The sequence below is a fragment of the Pavona decussata genome, unplaced genomic scaffold (genome assembly GCF_977016875.1).
Source record: "Pavona decussata unplaced genomic scaffold, jaPavDecu1.1 SCAFFOLD_249, whole genome shotgun sequence".
NCBI lineage: Eukaryota > Metazoa > Cnidaria > Anthozoa > Scleractinia > Agariciidae > Pavona > Pavona decussata.
The window spans coordinates 670-15,000 of NW_028145653.1; the positions used below are offsets into that span (position 1 = coordinate 670).

The 14,331-nt window shown below is 38.2% G+C and overlaps 2 protein-coding genes across 2 annotated transcripts in view; one reads left to right on the top strand and one right to left on the bottom strand.

Annotated features, from left to right (window-relative positions):
• Nucleotides 1-540: 540 nt before the first annotated feature.
• Nucleotides 541-14,331, top strand: part of LOC146457014 (uncharacterized) — a 29,702-nt gene continuing 15,911 nt past the window's right edge. Inside the window, exons 1-6 of the mRNA XM_085092422.1 lie at nucleotides 541-613; nucleotides 10,562-10,627; nucleotides 11,812-11,955; nucleotides 12,556-12,741; nucleotides 13,059-13,173; nucleotides 14,313-14,331. The exon at nucleotides 14,313-14,331 is cut by the window's right edge and continues 94 nt beyond it. Coding sequence (XP_084948548.1) covers nucleotides 11,826-11,955; nucleotides 12,556-12,741; nucleotides 13,059-13,173; nucleotides 14,313-14,331 — 450 coding nt within the window. The 5' untranslated portion in view covers nucleotides 541-613; nucleotides 10,562-10,627; nucleotides 11,812-11,825. The remainder of the gene's footprint in view (nucleotides 614-10,561; nucleotides 10,628-11,811; nucleotides 11,956-12,555; nucleotides 12,742-13,058; nucleotides 13,174-14,312) is intronic.
• On the bottom strand, nucleotides 646-8,566 carry LOC146457015 (uncharacterized; the record flags this gene model as incomplete). Its single annotated transcript, XM_085092438.1, has 10 exons — nucleotides 7,909-8,566; nucleotides 6,529-6,621; nucleotides 5,595-5,705; nucleotides 4,819-4,929; nucleotides 4,146-4,256; nucleotides 3,257-3,367; nucleotides 2,591-2,710; nucleotides 1,937-2,089; nucleotides 1,259-1,354; nucleotides 646-762 (listed from the first exon to the last, which is right to left on the bottom strand). Coding segments are annotated over exons 1-10 (1,579 nt in total), but the record flags the coding sequence as incomplete, so codon positions are not given.

Consider the following 14,331-nt stretch of genomic DNA (forward strand, 5'->3'; position numbering starts at 1 on the left):
GAACTCAATGATCATAAAAACAATCCTGACGTGAGAATTCTCGCTGCAGGCAAAAACCTGGGTCCCGATTAGGCCCAGTTCTTACCCCCCTTTAACTTAAAATCATGATATTCATAATAGATAACTGTGTATTAATTTTTTAATTATCATGATGCTAATTCACTAATACTGTAATGGTTTGAACCTAGGAGTTATATCAATGGTGAACACAGGTGTCAACTCAAAAAGTCCTTCTCAGGACTACACTCACCCGGATGATCACAATTGAGGGGGTGCACGGAATAAGGCCCCAAGTGACTTTTGATGTAAGGTCAAATTCTCCTTTTATTTCACAAGCGAAAACAAGAAAATTTGGAAGGAGATTCTAGTAGTTTATCAGAAGTCACTTAGGGCTTTTTTCCAGGCACCTCTTCAATTTACGTAACTTAATACACTAATGATACCACAGTTCTGCACAGTCTACTTTATTATAATTCGATTAATCAATCAATTAATCACTGAATTAACCAGTAAATTAATTAATTAGCTTAATGTGTGTTTCTTTTTTAAGGATTTGATGCTCTTGCCAGCGATGACATAACGGAATCCAACGAGGAGAATCTTGAATCTTATGGTAATATTAGAATAAGAAGTACATATACTTACTGGTACAAAGGGGTGGGTAATATCCTTCTGGGCATGTGCAATCGAAGCTTTCATCCGGGCCTTTCGTGCATGTTCCATTGTTTTGACAAGGATTCGGAAAGCAAGGATCCTTGATGGCTTTAAAGAATAGCACAACGTCACTATAGGGAAAGCGGGTTATACGCATTGGTGGTAACACGTATTAAGAGTTAGTCATAGCAATAAATGAAGCCTAACGTTCTCCAAGTCAGTGCCTAACCATCGAATATTGTTTCCTGTGGTAAAATGCACCAGGATTTGTGTTTGCGCAAACTGGTGATGTAAGTCATGTAATGCGTGGCAAAAAATTTGACAGATGCCGTTACATTTTGTAATTAATTTGTCTGACTTTAGTGGAACAACCTTTTTGTACTCTGTCGAATACTACTGATATCGGCCGGGAACTAATGTGGCTTAGCCAGCAATTCGAGTATTCAAGTTTAAAAATGAAGCTGAACCACGACAACAGGGAGAAAGGAAGATACTATCTGTCATCAAATGTAAAAGCGACACAAGAGTTAAATTCTAAACTCAACTACTTTGCCTACAATGCATGCAAGCTTAAAAAGTAATGACTATACAGAATATTTCTTACCAGTGCATTGGAAGCCGTCTCCTCTAAAGCCTTTCTTACAAACGCATCTCCCGTGATTACAAATTGCGTTCGCGTCGCACTTGAGACATAAGTTTTCTGTTTCAATTTAACGTTATGTGTGAAAAAAAAAACCTTTCGTTAATAACAACCCAAGACTATATTACCTGATTATAGATGTAGTACACTGACACTAATCAGTTGAGAATTTAAGAGCTTCTGTACACATATTAAATTGTTATGAAAATGTCTTTCCAACCTCATCGTCGTCATAATCAACAACTAATCAACATGTAAAACCATCGTCTAGTTTACTGACATCATCATCACATTGTCATCAAGATGATAATCTTCTAGTTTACTGACATCATCATCACATTGTCATCAAGATGATAATCTTCTAGTTTATTGTCATCATCATCACATTGTCATCAAGATGATAATCTTCTAGTTTATTGTCATAATCATCTCATTGTCATCAAGATAATTATTATCGTCATCATCATTATCATCAACATCATCATCATCATCATCATCATCATCATCATCACCATCATGCCTCTCCTACTGGAGGCTTACACCGTCGCGACAATTCTTGATTTTGTTTCAGTGCTTTTTTTTTTCTTTTTGGTCATCGACTTTTATCAATACGTCTTGTGGACATTTTTTTTATCAACACACCTTCACATTTTTGTCCCGAATATTGTGGTGGACATGCGCAGTAGTAGTGCAGATAGCCCATGTTCCAGTCCTTTGGAAAGCCTGAGTACTTGCTGTAAGTGTCGATACACTTTCCTCCATGCAAACAGGGATTTGTTACACACGGATTCGGAACTACCAAGAGATATAGAACAGACCAGGGTTAAACGAAAGGTAATATACGATATAATGCAAGAAGATTATGGAAGTAGTTAAAAGATAAATGAAATGAAATTGCCATCGAGATCTTCTCATCCGGAACTAATATTCACTTTGGAATGGTACATGAGATTTGTTGTACCCTGTACAAAACGACATTCTATGTTCTATTCACGCGGCTTATGTGACTAGGATCACTCCTAGAAGCTACGAAGCTACTTTTTAGTTGAAGTGTATTATTATTCCTTTCTTTTCTTTTCTATTAAAAAGTAAATTTTGCCACTTAATTTAAACTCTACTCGATTTTCATCTTCCGAGTTGCTGGTCATGCTAACCCTAATGCTAACCCTCAACTTTCCACGTTATAACTTATTCAGCGGCATAGTGGGGATTATTTCTAAAGCCTGCTTTGGTCAATGTGACCAACAAAGTTTTACTAATATACAACTGAGATCTTGACGTCATCGAAGTTCTTACGTTCACATTTTTCTCCTTTGTAAAGCAGTGAGCATATGCAGTGGTATGTCCAGTAATTCCCTGCTTTCCTTGGAACACATTTTCCTCCATTTAAACACGGATTGGACTGACAAACGTGAACTAAAACAGCAATAAGGAAAAACAATGAAATGATAGGTCATAATCAAAAACACTTATGCCCCATTCACACCAAGGCTTAAACACAAAATTGTGACCTTCTTCAAAGTTGCTTTCGGATTTTTATCGACTACAGATTTAGCACAAATGAAGCATAAGTTAAAGTTTACTTGAATCCTATGTCAAAGCCAATGGTTCAGCTTCCTGGTGCCAATTTTCATTTTGTTAAACCTGGTTTAATAAGACATGTTTTATCGGTGTAAATGGAGCTTTAGCTACATTCAAAAACAAAAGGAATTCTGTCAAAATGAAGTCACAAATAACAAAAACCTTTTTCTTATAAACGAAACAGCCAAATTTGCGTTTTACGAATTTTTAGACATGATTGATTGAAGCGGACAAGTTCACCCTTGAATCAACACCAAATATATTACCTCCAGGTTTAGGGCCAAATTGAGAGAACGTACGTTGTTACAGAAAGTTCAATAGTTATCTTTGGAGCTAATATATTGTCCAAAGTTGTTTTACACTGAGGAAAAGTTCAGTTACCTTTGCAGTGTGGGGGGCTGTAACCTCTTGGGCAAATACAGGGGAACCTTGAGTCATCTTCAATGCATTCTCCTCCATTTTTACAAGGATTTGAGAAACACACTCTCTTTCCTAGATAAAGTAGAGAAGGATAAGTGAAGGGAAATTAGAATTTCTATACATCTACGTAACAACATTAGGCAATATAATGAAACATAGTGGTTTTATGGACTTGTCAGTTCGTTTAAGGACGCGAGCCAGAAGGAAGAAAAACTTGGTAAATTTGAATTGCGGCCTGATAACCATCCACGGTCGAAATTAATCTGTTGGTTGTACACAACATCTTCTCTCCTACTTGCGTTTATCTCGAAGAAAGAGAGGGGTGCTATGGTTCGGCCTGACTAACAATCAAAGTCTGAATAGGCCATTTTCGAGTTATTTGAACCTCATTTTGAAAGCGAGGCTTCGTTCGTAGTTTTTATCACAAAATTAGTTTTCATTCATATGCAAACAAAACTAATTCTGACATGAAACACTTTGCACTCAGCCTCGCATTCGTAATGAGGTTCAAGGCAACTCTGTAATGGCCTATTGAGCGCGAAGATTATTTTGGATGATGCGACAAATGGTCTCAGTTCAATCCTTGGGCGTTGCCGTTTAACATTTAAGCCGTTGAACATAACTCGTAATTCCACTGATGATCTTGACAGGGAAGAGGGGGGTGCTGTGATTTGGCTGTTTGACATACATTCATGAGTTTGGAAGGTGGAAGGAATTCATCAAGCGACTCGTAACGGCTTCTCTTTGCTCATTATATTAACACGTTGACATCCGATGGATTCTCAGTAAGTCACTATGGAATAGAATTTTCACGGTAGAAATCTATCAATATCAGTAGATAGTAACTTACTCTCGCATAATTTTCCTTTGTATTCTTCGTGACAAATGCATTCGTGAAACCCATGTCTCTGTTCGCAGGTACCTCCGTGTTGGCAGGGGTTCGGGTCACAGTAATCCAGATCTGTTTTGCAGAAATACGAGTAATAAAACTAAGAACAGCATGACGCTACACTCAAGATTACAATTATTAAACAATTCAGTTTAAACGTGCCTTGATTTGGAACGAGACGAGAATGATAGTGACTTGTGACGATGCGGGTAGCAGTGATGGCGATTAGAAATTTTGAAAGATACCCCTTGGTAACAGAACCTTTGAATGGCCAGGAATAATACCAATCTTCAAACTTTCCTGGAAAGTGTGTGATGTGTTAGGGTACTGCCTTAAAACACAGAAAGGTGCACACACACCTCTACTGATAGTTATTTCAGATTTTAACGCCAGACGCGATGGAAAATCTCAACCTTAATTAAAGGCGAGAAGATCGCGACCCGTTGTTGTATTGACAAGACAGTTCCTTCCTACAGGAAACTGATCTTCATCTTAAGTGTCTAAGAAGGTAAAATAATTTTTCACTCCTAGCTGGCCCTTATGGCTGGAGCGTACCCCGGTGGCGTTGATAACAACAACAAAATGAGTAGCAAACGGGTCAAGTCATAACGAATAAATAACTTGTTGTACCAACCTCCGCAATCTTTGCCAATGAATCCTGGTCGACAGTAACATCTGAAATTGTTTGAAGTCTCCACGCACTGACCGTCATTCTTGCAAGGGTTTGGGCTACAAGCGTTCTTTTCTACAATCAAGTAGACTAGGTTGTTACGCCTTTAATAGGGCTATTACAGCTTGATAGAGATGCACCGTTAACGGCAATCAAAAATTGCGTGCCTCCGATTGGCTAGAAAGCATTATTTATAGAGATATGTTCAACAAAAAAAGTAGGTTTTATTGAAGTGCGGTCATAACTTGTTCAAACTTCAACTTAATATTTTTTGTTCACATCGTTAGTAATGGGCTGGCCGACAGATGTAGTAGCTGCTAATCAAGACGGACCAATCATACATGAAAGTTAACAATAAAAATTAAAAATAATGCTTATTTGCAATTAATTATCTGCAGAAACATTTTGCACAATGCAAAGGAGTGATTTGTATGAAATGAAGAAGAAATGAAACTATGAAAACTCACTTCATTTTAGTTTACGATTAGGTTAAGTCAAATTTAAAGCACCTTCATCCCACTCGTGCTTTTTGTTTTTGTGTCCCGTTTTTAAATGCTGTTGCTGTTCTATGACAATGAAAGCATGCTTTAAATGCCTACTCGAATTAATCCACCTAACCTATCCGAGCTCTGTAACGGCGCTACCAGTTGCCTCTTCTGTGTATTGCTATATTGTTTTATCATACGTATTGTGAAATGATACACACATGGGATAGCCGCATGGTATATGTATTCAGTTACCTTCACAATTGTAGCCAAGGAATCCAGTCTTGCATTGGCATTGATAGTTGTTTTCTATCTCCTCGCATACACCTCCGTTTTGGCAAGGACTCGATGAGCAATACAACTTGGCTGTAGACAGTACAGAAATATTAGACAAACAAACAGCATTACAGCCTTTACTGACAGTCGTTTAGTGTAGTGTTTTCGATGAAAAAGCACCCAGTTCATCCCAAATCAACGTTGTTGCGGTCAATACTTGACTCTTCATACGGTAAATAAATCTTTGTTGGTCAACGAACGGTGGCTAGGAACTAATTTTATAAATATGCCCCATATGGCACCAAAATAGACCAAAGATGAGCATGACCACAGCTACAAACCGGCGAAGAGTTAGTTTGGAGACTTTGACAATGCTGAATCTATGAATAAAAAGTTCCTTACAGAATGGAGAAAGGTACATCAACATAAAGGCAATTTAAAGCTAGCTCTTTGCCCTTATTTTTAACACTTATTCTGATTTATTTTTTTTAGTTTAATAGACCATTCTCCAAACTGGCGGAAACAGATTTGAATGAGTTAAAATTGAAACGAATGCAAAATTGACACCAGCACTGGAAAGAGCACCTTTACTTTAGTAACCTTGCAAAAGTTTCAGCATATTAGGTGTTATATCAGCTTAGGAACTGTAAGATGAAATTTGACAAATTTACAGACGTTTGTATGACTGGGGGTATATGTCATACCCCCACGTAAACTAAGCGGTTTTCAACTTACATTTTCTCAGCTGATATTACACCTGATATGCTGAACCTTTGCAGGGTTACTAAAGTGAAAGTGCTCTTTCGAGTGCTGGTATATGTTTTTAATTTTAACTTATTTGAATTTTCGGCCACCATTTTGGAGAAGGGTCTATTTTTTCATTTGACCGAAATGACCAATGCTTACTACACACCATCACAGAAGCGTCCATGATAATCTCTTGGACATATGCAATGATAGCCAAATTGACTGGCTAGTGGAAGGCCGCCATTCACACACGGGTTAGCTGCAAAAAAATAAAGTAAAAAAGTGATTCACACCACTGTTGCCATCCACCTAACAAGGCACATTACTCTTCGTATGTCATGCTACTCCCTTGGTGCTTAAACATAATGGCGGGGGTTTCATTCATGAAAATAAGTTAAACAAGTCATGTTTGTATCGGTCAGGCCTCAAAATGAATATAATGGTATAATAATAATATATGTCATTCTTAATTAATATATGGCTCATAAGTAAAATATGTTATTCTTGTTACGAAGCAGTGCAGTCTCCGTGCTGTGGTATCTAATTTTAAATTATATTTATTTATGCTATCTATATTGTAAAGCGCGCGAGAGCATCTGTCTATGATTCGCGCGCTATATAAGTAATAAATTATTATTATTATTATTATTATTATTATAATTATTATTATTATTATTATTATTATTATTATTATTATTATTAAGCTTTATTCATCCATCTTAAAAATAAATAAACAATGGATTTACATAATTGGATCTAAAATCAAAAATACACAATCATAAACAAAGGAGCCTTGCTGCGCGCGTCATAAAAGAGTTCGCATGTCTTTTGGTTCTCGACCTTGGTATTGCTACTGGTCTTGGTGTTGATCTCAGGTTATAGCTGTAGCTAGTATTTGGCTTCATTATTCATTAATTCATTACTGTGGAAGTCTTATGAGTTTAATAATAATGATAATAATACGTGATATTTTGCAACTGTTGGAATTGGATGGTGTGCGAACGTAACGTTTCCAATCATAATTCGATTGAGACTGGTGTATTATTCAGTGAGTGACATAGGTATACTTGGAAAAAAAGGAAATCCGAGTGCTCCTTAATCAGGAGTCGAACCTAAGACCTTCTATTGCTCTACTAATGAGCTACAGGAGACTTGTGGGAGAAGCCCATTAAACAAGGTTCATGGGACAAACATCCCGCATACTGCTTGGATTAGAATGTCAATGTGTGGCATATGCGCAATGGAATAAATGTTATTTTAAACATGTGGAATGAATGAGAATGGTGTATTATTTAGGTTTTAGTATCACAAGACTTTTCCTTTAAGTGGATAGCTCTGGTATAAGGACTGTTTAAGTAAAGAAAGTAATCCTAGTGAACTTCCAGCGCAGATCTCGTCTATACTTTATAGGTAATCACTTCTACTTCAATGTTAAACTGAGAAACGAAAGGCCAACGAAGTAATAAACTTGGATGGAAAATCACCTTGCCTCTAGTGAATGGAGAAAGGGGCCAGATTATTACGAAACAACTCTGTGAATACAAACCTGGCTCGTAGACATGCACGTGCATCACGTTATAGTCCGGATCGGGTTTGTAAGGAAAATAATAAGGTTCCGGATAGTGTTCATATTTTGGCACTCGTACGGGGACAGGTACCCCTCTGTAATGGTGCACATGAAGAGGTCTTGGAACGATCCTCAAGGATTCCATTGGAGGGACCCAATGAACATGTAAAGGGTGAAATGGATAGGGATGAGGCAGTCTTAAGGCTTTAGCGATGCTTGGCTCAATGATATCCTGTCTGGCGCTTGGGTTTACATCGAATTCTTCTAAGGGGTCGTTAAGGCTGTCAAAGTAGGATTCGTCGACATCTGGCGACACTGTCTGTCGCTTCGTTGGGTGATTGTTTAAACTCTGGTTGTTTGTCCAGGATGACGAGCTGTTCTTAAGAAAAGCGACATTACCAAACGTAGCTTGACCTTTTCGCACTTTTTGTAGAATTGAATGTCCATCGGAGTTTCCTGATTTGATTGTCAATGTTGTTGTCCTACAACAGAGCACCACGATCGTAAAAACTGACAACGATTGTATACAAAACATTGTCAGTAGGTGTAAACAAGTTCTGTTAGGAAAATATCAGCATTGTTACGGTGTATAGAATGAAAATTCCTGTTTATGTCAATAAAATATTCAGTCTCTAAAAACAACTAGGTTTTTGGTGTCAATTATTTATATACCGTTTCAGGTTTCTAAATTTTTTGATTGCCTTTTACCTGACAAAACAGGGATCGTAAAGAAAAACTACTGGTGCTGAACTGATGGCGATTGAGAACAGTAGAACGTATCTTTTAATGGCTCAAGCTTATTATATTTTATACTTATTTTATGTGATCCAACAAAAAGTCTATGAACATGTTAGTCTTTGTCACAATATAAATTGCCTTTCAGCGCTGAATTTTCAAAGCGTTTTTCATCGTGTCTGCATAGGGGCACCTGCTTCATGACAAGACACCCGCAGCCCTTAAAAGAACGCGGGCTTGAACATCGAACCTTGTAGGTGAAATTTCGAAAAGCTTAACGAAACTTGATTGTATAGTGAGGCTATATTGAGTAGTTAAGAAAGTTGCATGGCCGAAATGATCCGCATTACTGGATAACTAATTAAAATATTACCGGCTAACTAATTAAAATGGTGTATAAAGTGCCAGGCTGCCACACGGTGCGCAAACGCACGAGAACTAAATTTAAAATTAATCTTTCTATATGAGCAAATGGGCAATAAAACACTATGCATACCACTTTCAGGAGACGAAATTGTGTAGTGGTGAAAGCGCTTTCACCACCACACAATCTCGCTATGTATGAAATACAAAGAAGAGGCGTGTCAACCGCTCCTCCTTGCACGACTAACTCCCGTAAGCGAACGAAACACACTAAAATTTTCCAAGTAATTTCTCAAAAGTTGGAACCTCTTGTCTGCGACCACCTTTCTTAGGCGACCGCGACCACTTTTAGCGCCGATTAAAATTTGCTATTGATTTAACACCATACAGTAACCGACTATTTGATTTATACGTGATCCAATCTTACTAACAGCGTAAACTAGAAAAATGGGACGCCGCACAATCCTGTTAGTTTTGCTTTGGTATTAGGTTGTTTTCTGATAAATGATAATCGCGTTCCTGTCTGGATATATTAGTCACTATTGCAACGTCATTGGTCAGCCTGGGTATAATTGGGACTCTGAGCTTGAAACATTTTAACATGTTAAAATGCTGCAGCGAAATAAACTTCAAGGTTCCTTTGCAAATTTTTGTTGCTCCCATGAAATTTGTTATTTAAACTCTACGTTTTTTGTAAGACAAACTGCTACCTGGAAAATCTTTACTTTTATAATGCGGGAAGGTTTAAAATTGTTCTACGAATTTTGTTTAATGTTATTGATACCGCCTCACTTACACTACTACATTACAAACGGAAAGGCTTTATACTTACACATTAAGTACCCTGCTTGTTTCAGCTCATGGATTAAAGAACGAGATATATTCATGTGTAGCGCGCTTGTTTCGGCTCATGGCATTAAAGAATCAGGGTATTTCGCTTATAGATCAAGGAAGATTCAAGTCATGGCGTTTGTTTTGAGATTCAGATTCCAATGGTTAACCAATCGACTGACTACTTTTCCATTTGTACCAATGGTACCAATCGACCATTCGTTTTCGCACGGCTTACAAGTGTTAATGAGATGCAGTTCACAAATGGTATACCGATCGACTGAGGAGCTTACCATTCGTTCCAATGGTACGAATCGTAAGGCTTCTTTGGCAAATCGTAATCTTTTACCAATGGAACGATTGGTGAGGGTGTTTTGACGCGTCGTATCCGTTTGAGTATATTGGACATGAGTGTTCACTTTAATGTAGGTCAGGCCAGGTCACCTAAACACAGGTGCATGCTACTTACATTACCAATCTTAAGAGAAATAACACAACAATTTTTATGAATTTGTACATGGAACTACCGCTGGCTAGTGACTCAAAATAGGCTCACCTGAATCTGAACTCTCGTTAGCGACTATTTCCTGTCAGCCAGCGAACCCCTGGCCAAGACATTTTGCTCGGTCGCGTGCGGGAGATTCGGCCGTATTTTATTTCATTTGACATTTTTATTTTATTTTAAGATGTCTTTACTTTATAGATTGGAAACAAGATGACAGCACAACTTTTGATAATGATCCTGAAATAAGGGAAATAGCAGAAAGAGGTTAGACAAACAGTTTTTTTTTTTTTTGTTACTACTTGATTTATTCACATTGAGCCTCTGTTGGTGCTGTGAATCTCCAAACAAAAAACTGCCTAAGGCAAACAATGCTGAATGGCTTATCAGCTACTTAGTAGCTTTCAGTTACTGTGCAAACATGAGTGAAGCAAGGTAACCTGTTTTCAGTTCGAGTTACTGGCTGATGTGATGGACTTTAGTCCCGGGGGGGGGGGGGAGGGGCTCTCATATGAGGGAGGCGGGGATGCTCATCGGACGTTTTAAATTAAACCCCTAAAGGAGATCAATCTGGCCTTGGCCCAAACTTTTTTGACCCCCTACGAGAGGCCATTTTAAAACATAGACAAATAAAAAATACAGTAACTTCTTGCGTGCAACCCCAAACGAGACCTTCACGGCTAAATATAACGGCGTTTTGCCCAAAACACCCTCGGTGAGACCAAAATCCGAAATTTACACCCCTAAGCGAGACGACGAGCCGATCTCCGTCCCTTTCATATGAGAGTTCCCCCCACCCCTCCGGGGACTTTAGCTAGCACGTTTCATCTGGGTGTAGCTTCATAAACCAAGTATCTGAGCTAAATCGATAGGCTACAGAATAAAATATAATACAATACTATACAATACAATACATTGCCTTTATTTAAACACGATAAAAGTTAAAGCTGTGGCTTGTCGCTTAGATTACGATCCACTCAACATGCCTTACCATTCCAGCAGCTTATTAATGAAAGATGTCTCTACGATTTCTGATTTTATTGTAGGATGTTAACTATAATTATTTCAATATACTAACAGGTTTTAAATTTTATCCTATATTGGCTGATGTACCATAGACCTTTTTCATAAATAGCGGCCGATTTATTATTCTTTTCAATATATGTTAATTAGCCCTACTAACCTCATTTCAAAGTAAAAATTATTTTGAATTTTCCACTTGCTGACGAGGCTGGTAAGGCTAATTTTCATGAAAACAAAAGAATAATTTTAACGGCCGCCATTTATGAAAAAGGTCTATGGCCACCAAGCCAATTAAAACTCTGGAATTGCACTATCACACTGATCATGCTTCGCCTCCTTGGTTGGTAAACACGCATCACTATATCCATCTCCAATTCAGTGAATAATCGTTCATCATTTTTCAATGTCCATTTTCTCCTTACAAACAGAATACGAGAATGCGATGGGACGTATCATCGCCGTGAATCTTGCACACTGGAGAAAACGACAGCAGAAAGGAACCGAACAGGCGCAGCAAGATAAACGAGAATATCAGGAAAATGTACAGGAGAAGATTGAAACTGTCAATGAAGGTAAAATGAAATGGCCACTCAAGAATCTATCTGCCTCCTACTCAGCTCCTTTTATTCTAAACGGGTTAACCGGAATCGGGAGGAGAGTGGAATGGGCACAAAAACAAAGAGGCTGGCCCAATATAGGAAAAGCGAATGACTGAAGACGAAGTAGCTTTTTCTATTCTTTCTGGTGTATCTTGTTTCACGATAGAAAAAGTTTTCATGTAAATCCAAGGAATTTTATGAACTAGGAAGCTTATAATTCCTGCGTCATAGACGTGGTGTCCTCCATTCCCCCCTCCCCCTCCCCTCCCACCTTCCCCGTCCACCGGCCTAACATTATGTTAATGTTCCTGAGTTGGGCGTGGTAAATGTATCTAGCTGGTCGGGGGATCATGCTTGAATCTCCGATCCCCACCCCCCTCTCACACATTCTTCATCCAATCATCGTGTCTCTTCTCAAATAATTGTAATTAGTTTATTTTACAAAGTTGCGCCAAGATGGTATCTTTATTGGTTGTTAAAACGATATTAGCTCACAACAACTCTAAGAAAACTTCATCTTGTAAGGATCAACATTTTTAACGCTGGCCTTTTATTATTATTTCTTTCTTTAAGAAAATGGGTTCTTCTTTTACCAAGGCGACGTGATACTTGATTGTGAACTGTACGAGGAACTTCACCCTGGAAAAAAATGTAGGAGGGAAGAACAAACGGAAACCAGGAAAAAACGAAATGCTCTCCGATCAAAGAAACGACTGTGGACATCAAGGGTTATACCATATATGGTTCCATCATTCATGTGTATGTATGCAAGTGTTTATTACAAAGTAAAGTGCTGGTTTGCAAATCGACACAAACGATCGCCGAACTGTAACCTTGTTTCGCAGGACCTCCTCTGAATTGTTGAACCTGAGATTAGGTGGTGAGGGGAAGGGGTGGGGACGTTCTTGAGACTATATATAATACCTCCTAAACTGTCCCTTTGATATATTCTTTGAGAAGTTCTTCGTCATCCCGTAGTCATGTTAGGTAGAATCGATAGGGTAGTTAGCATTTTTCTCTTATTGTAGTCAGCTTAAATTTTAATTTAATTTGTATTTTTTTTCCTTTGAATTAAGCTCACATTACAAGCAATCTTATGAAAGCAATCCGCAAAATCCAAGCAAGCACATGTCTTCGATTTGTGAGATACAACGGGCATAAGAATTACATCACATTTGATGCATCTCGCGGGTATGTAACTACACACATTCTTAGAAAACTTTTCATTTGTCACAATTCATTTGGCAAATGAATGCACTACTGTCATTGTACGTTTATATATCTTCAAGAAGGCGCGCGCAATTCTCAGAATGTACAGTAACAATAGACGTGTAATTAATTGAAAAGTTAAATTCACAAGTCTCTAATTCATTTAATTGATAGGATCCTGTTCAACCAGCACGAGGGTAATCAACCTCCTTTTTCAGAACAAACCCAAACAACTGAAGCAATGAACCAATCAGAACTCGAAGAAAATATGTATCAAAATGTATTAAAACTGAAGCTGTAACGTGTCACCACTGGCTTTGGTTTTATTTTGGGGCAACAGGGATGATGCAGTGGAAGATTATACGCCTACCACCATTGTGGCGCGGGCTCGATTCCCGGGCTAGGCGTTAAATATGGGTTGAGTTTGCTGTTGTTTCTCTTCCTTGCTAGCTCAGAGTGATTTTTCTCCGGGTTCTCCGGTTTTCTCCTCTCCTCAAAAGCCAACATTTCAAAATTCCAATTTGATCCGGAATCTGAGGGCCACAGGTTTGTCAGTCTTAACAGATTGTCAAGTGTCAACTTCGTTAAAGAAAGTTGATTGATTGATTGATTGATTGATTGATTGATTGATTGATTGATTGATCGATCGATCGGTCGGTCGGTCGGTCGGTCGGTCGATCGATCGATCGATCGATTGATTGATTGATTGATTGATTGATTGATTGATTGATTGATTGATTCGAGGATGGTACCCACATAAACGTAATTTTTGACACTCAAGTTCAAATTAAGGCTTTCTTGTGATCACATTTTTATATCTGCCTCTGTATTTTCTATGTGGAGTCATCAGCTCAAGGTCAATTAACTCTAACCGATTGTTGGGCTTAAATAAGATCTATGGCACGGGTCAGTTTACACGCTAGAGTTTGTCCATCGATTTCTTTCTTTCTGTTGGTGTGGCGTGGGGTGACAATCAGACTGATTCGACAAATCTGTAGCAGTACCAAAACGTTTTACTAATCGAGTCGATTTTCGTCCGCTTACTAATTTTTTGTCAAACTGGGCAACATCGGCCCGATTAATCGTTATATGTAATAAAAGAATCTTATATTCCATTCCAGGTGTTCCTCAAGAGTGGGC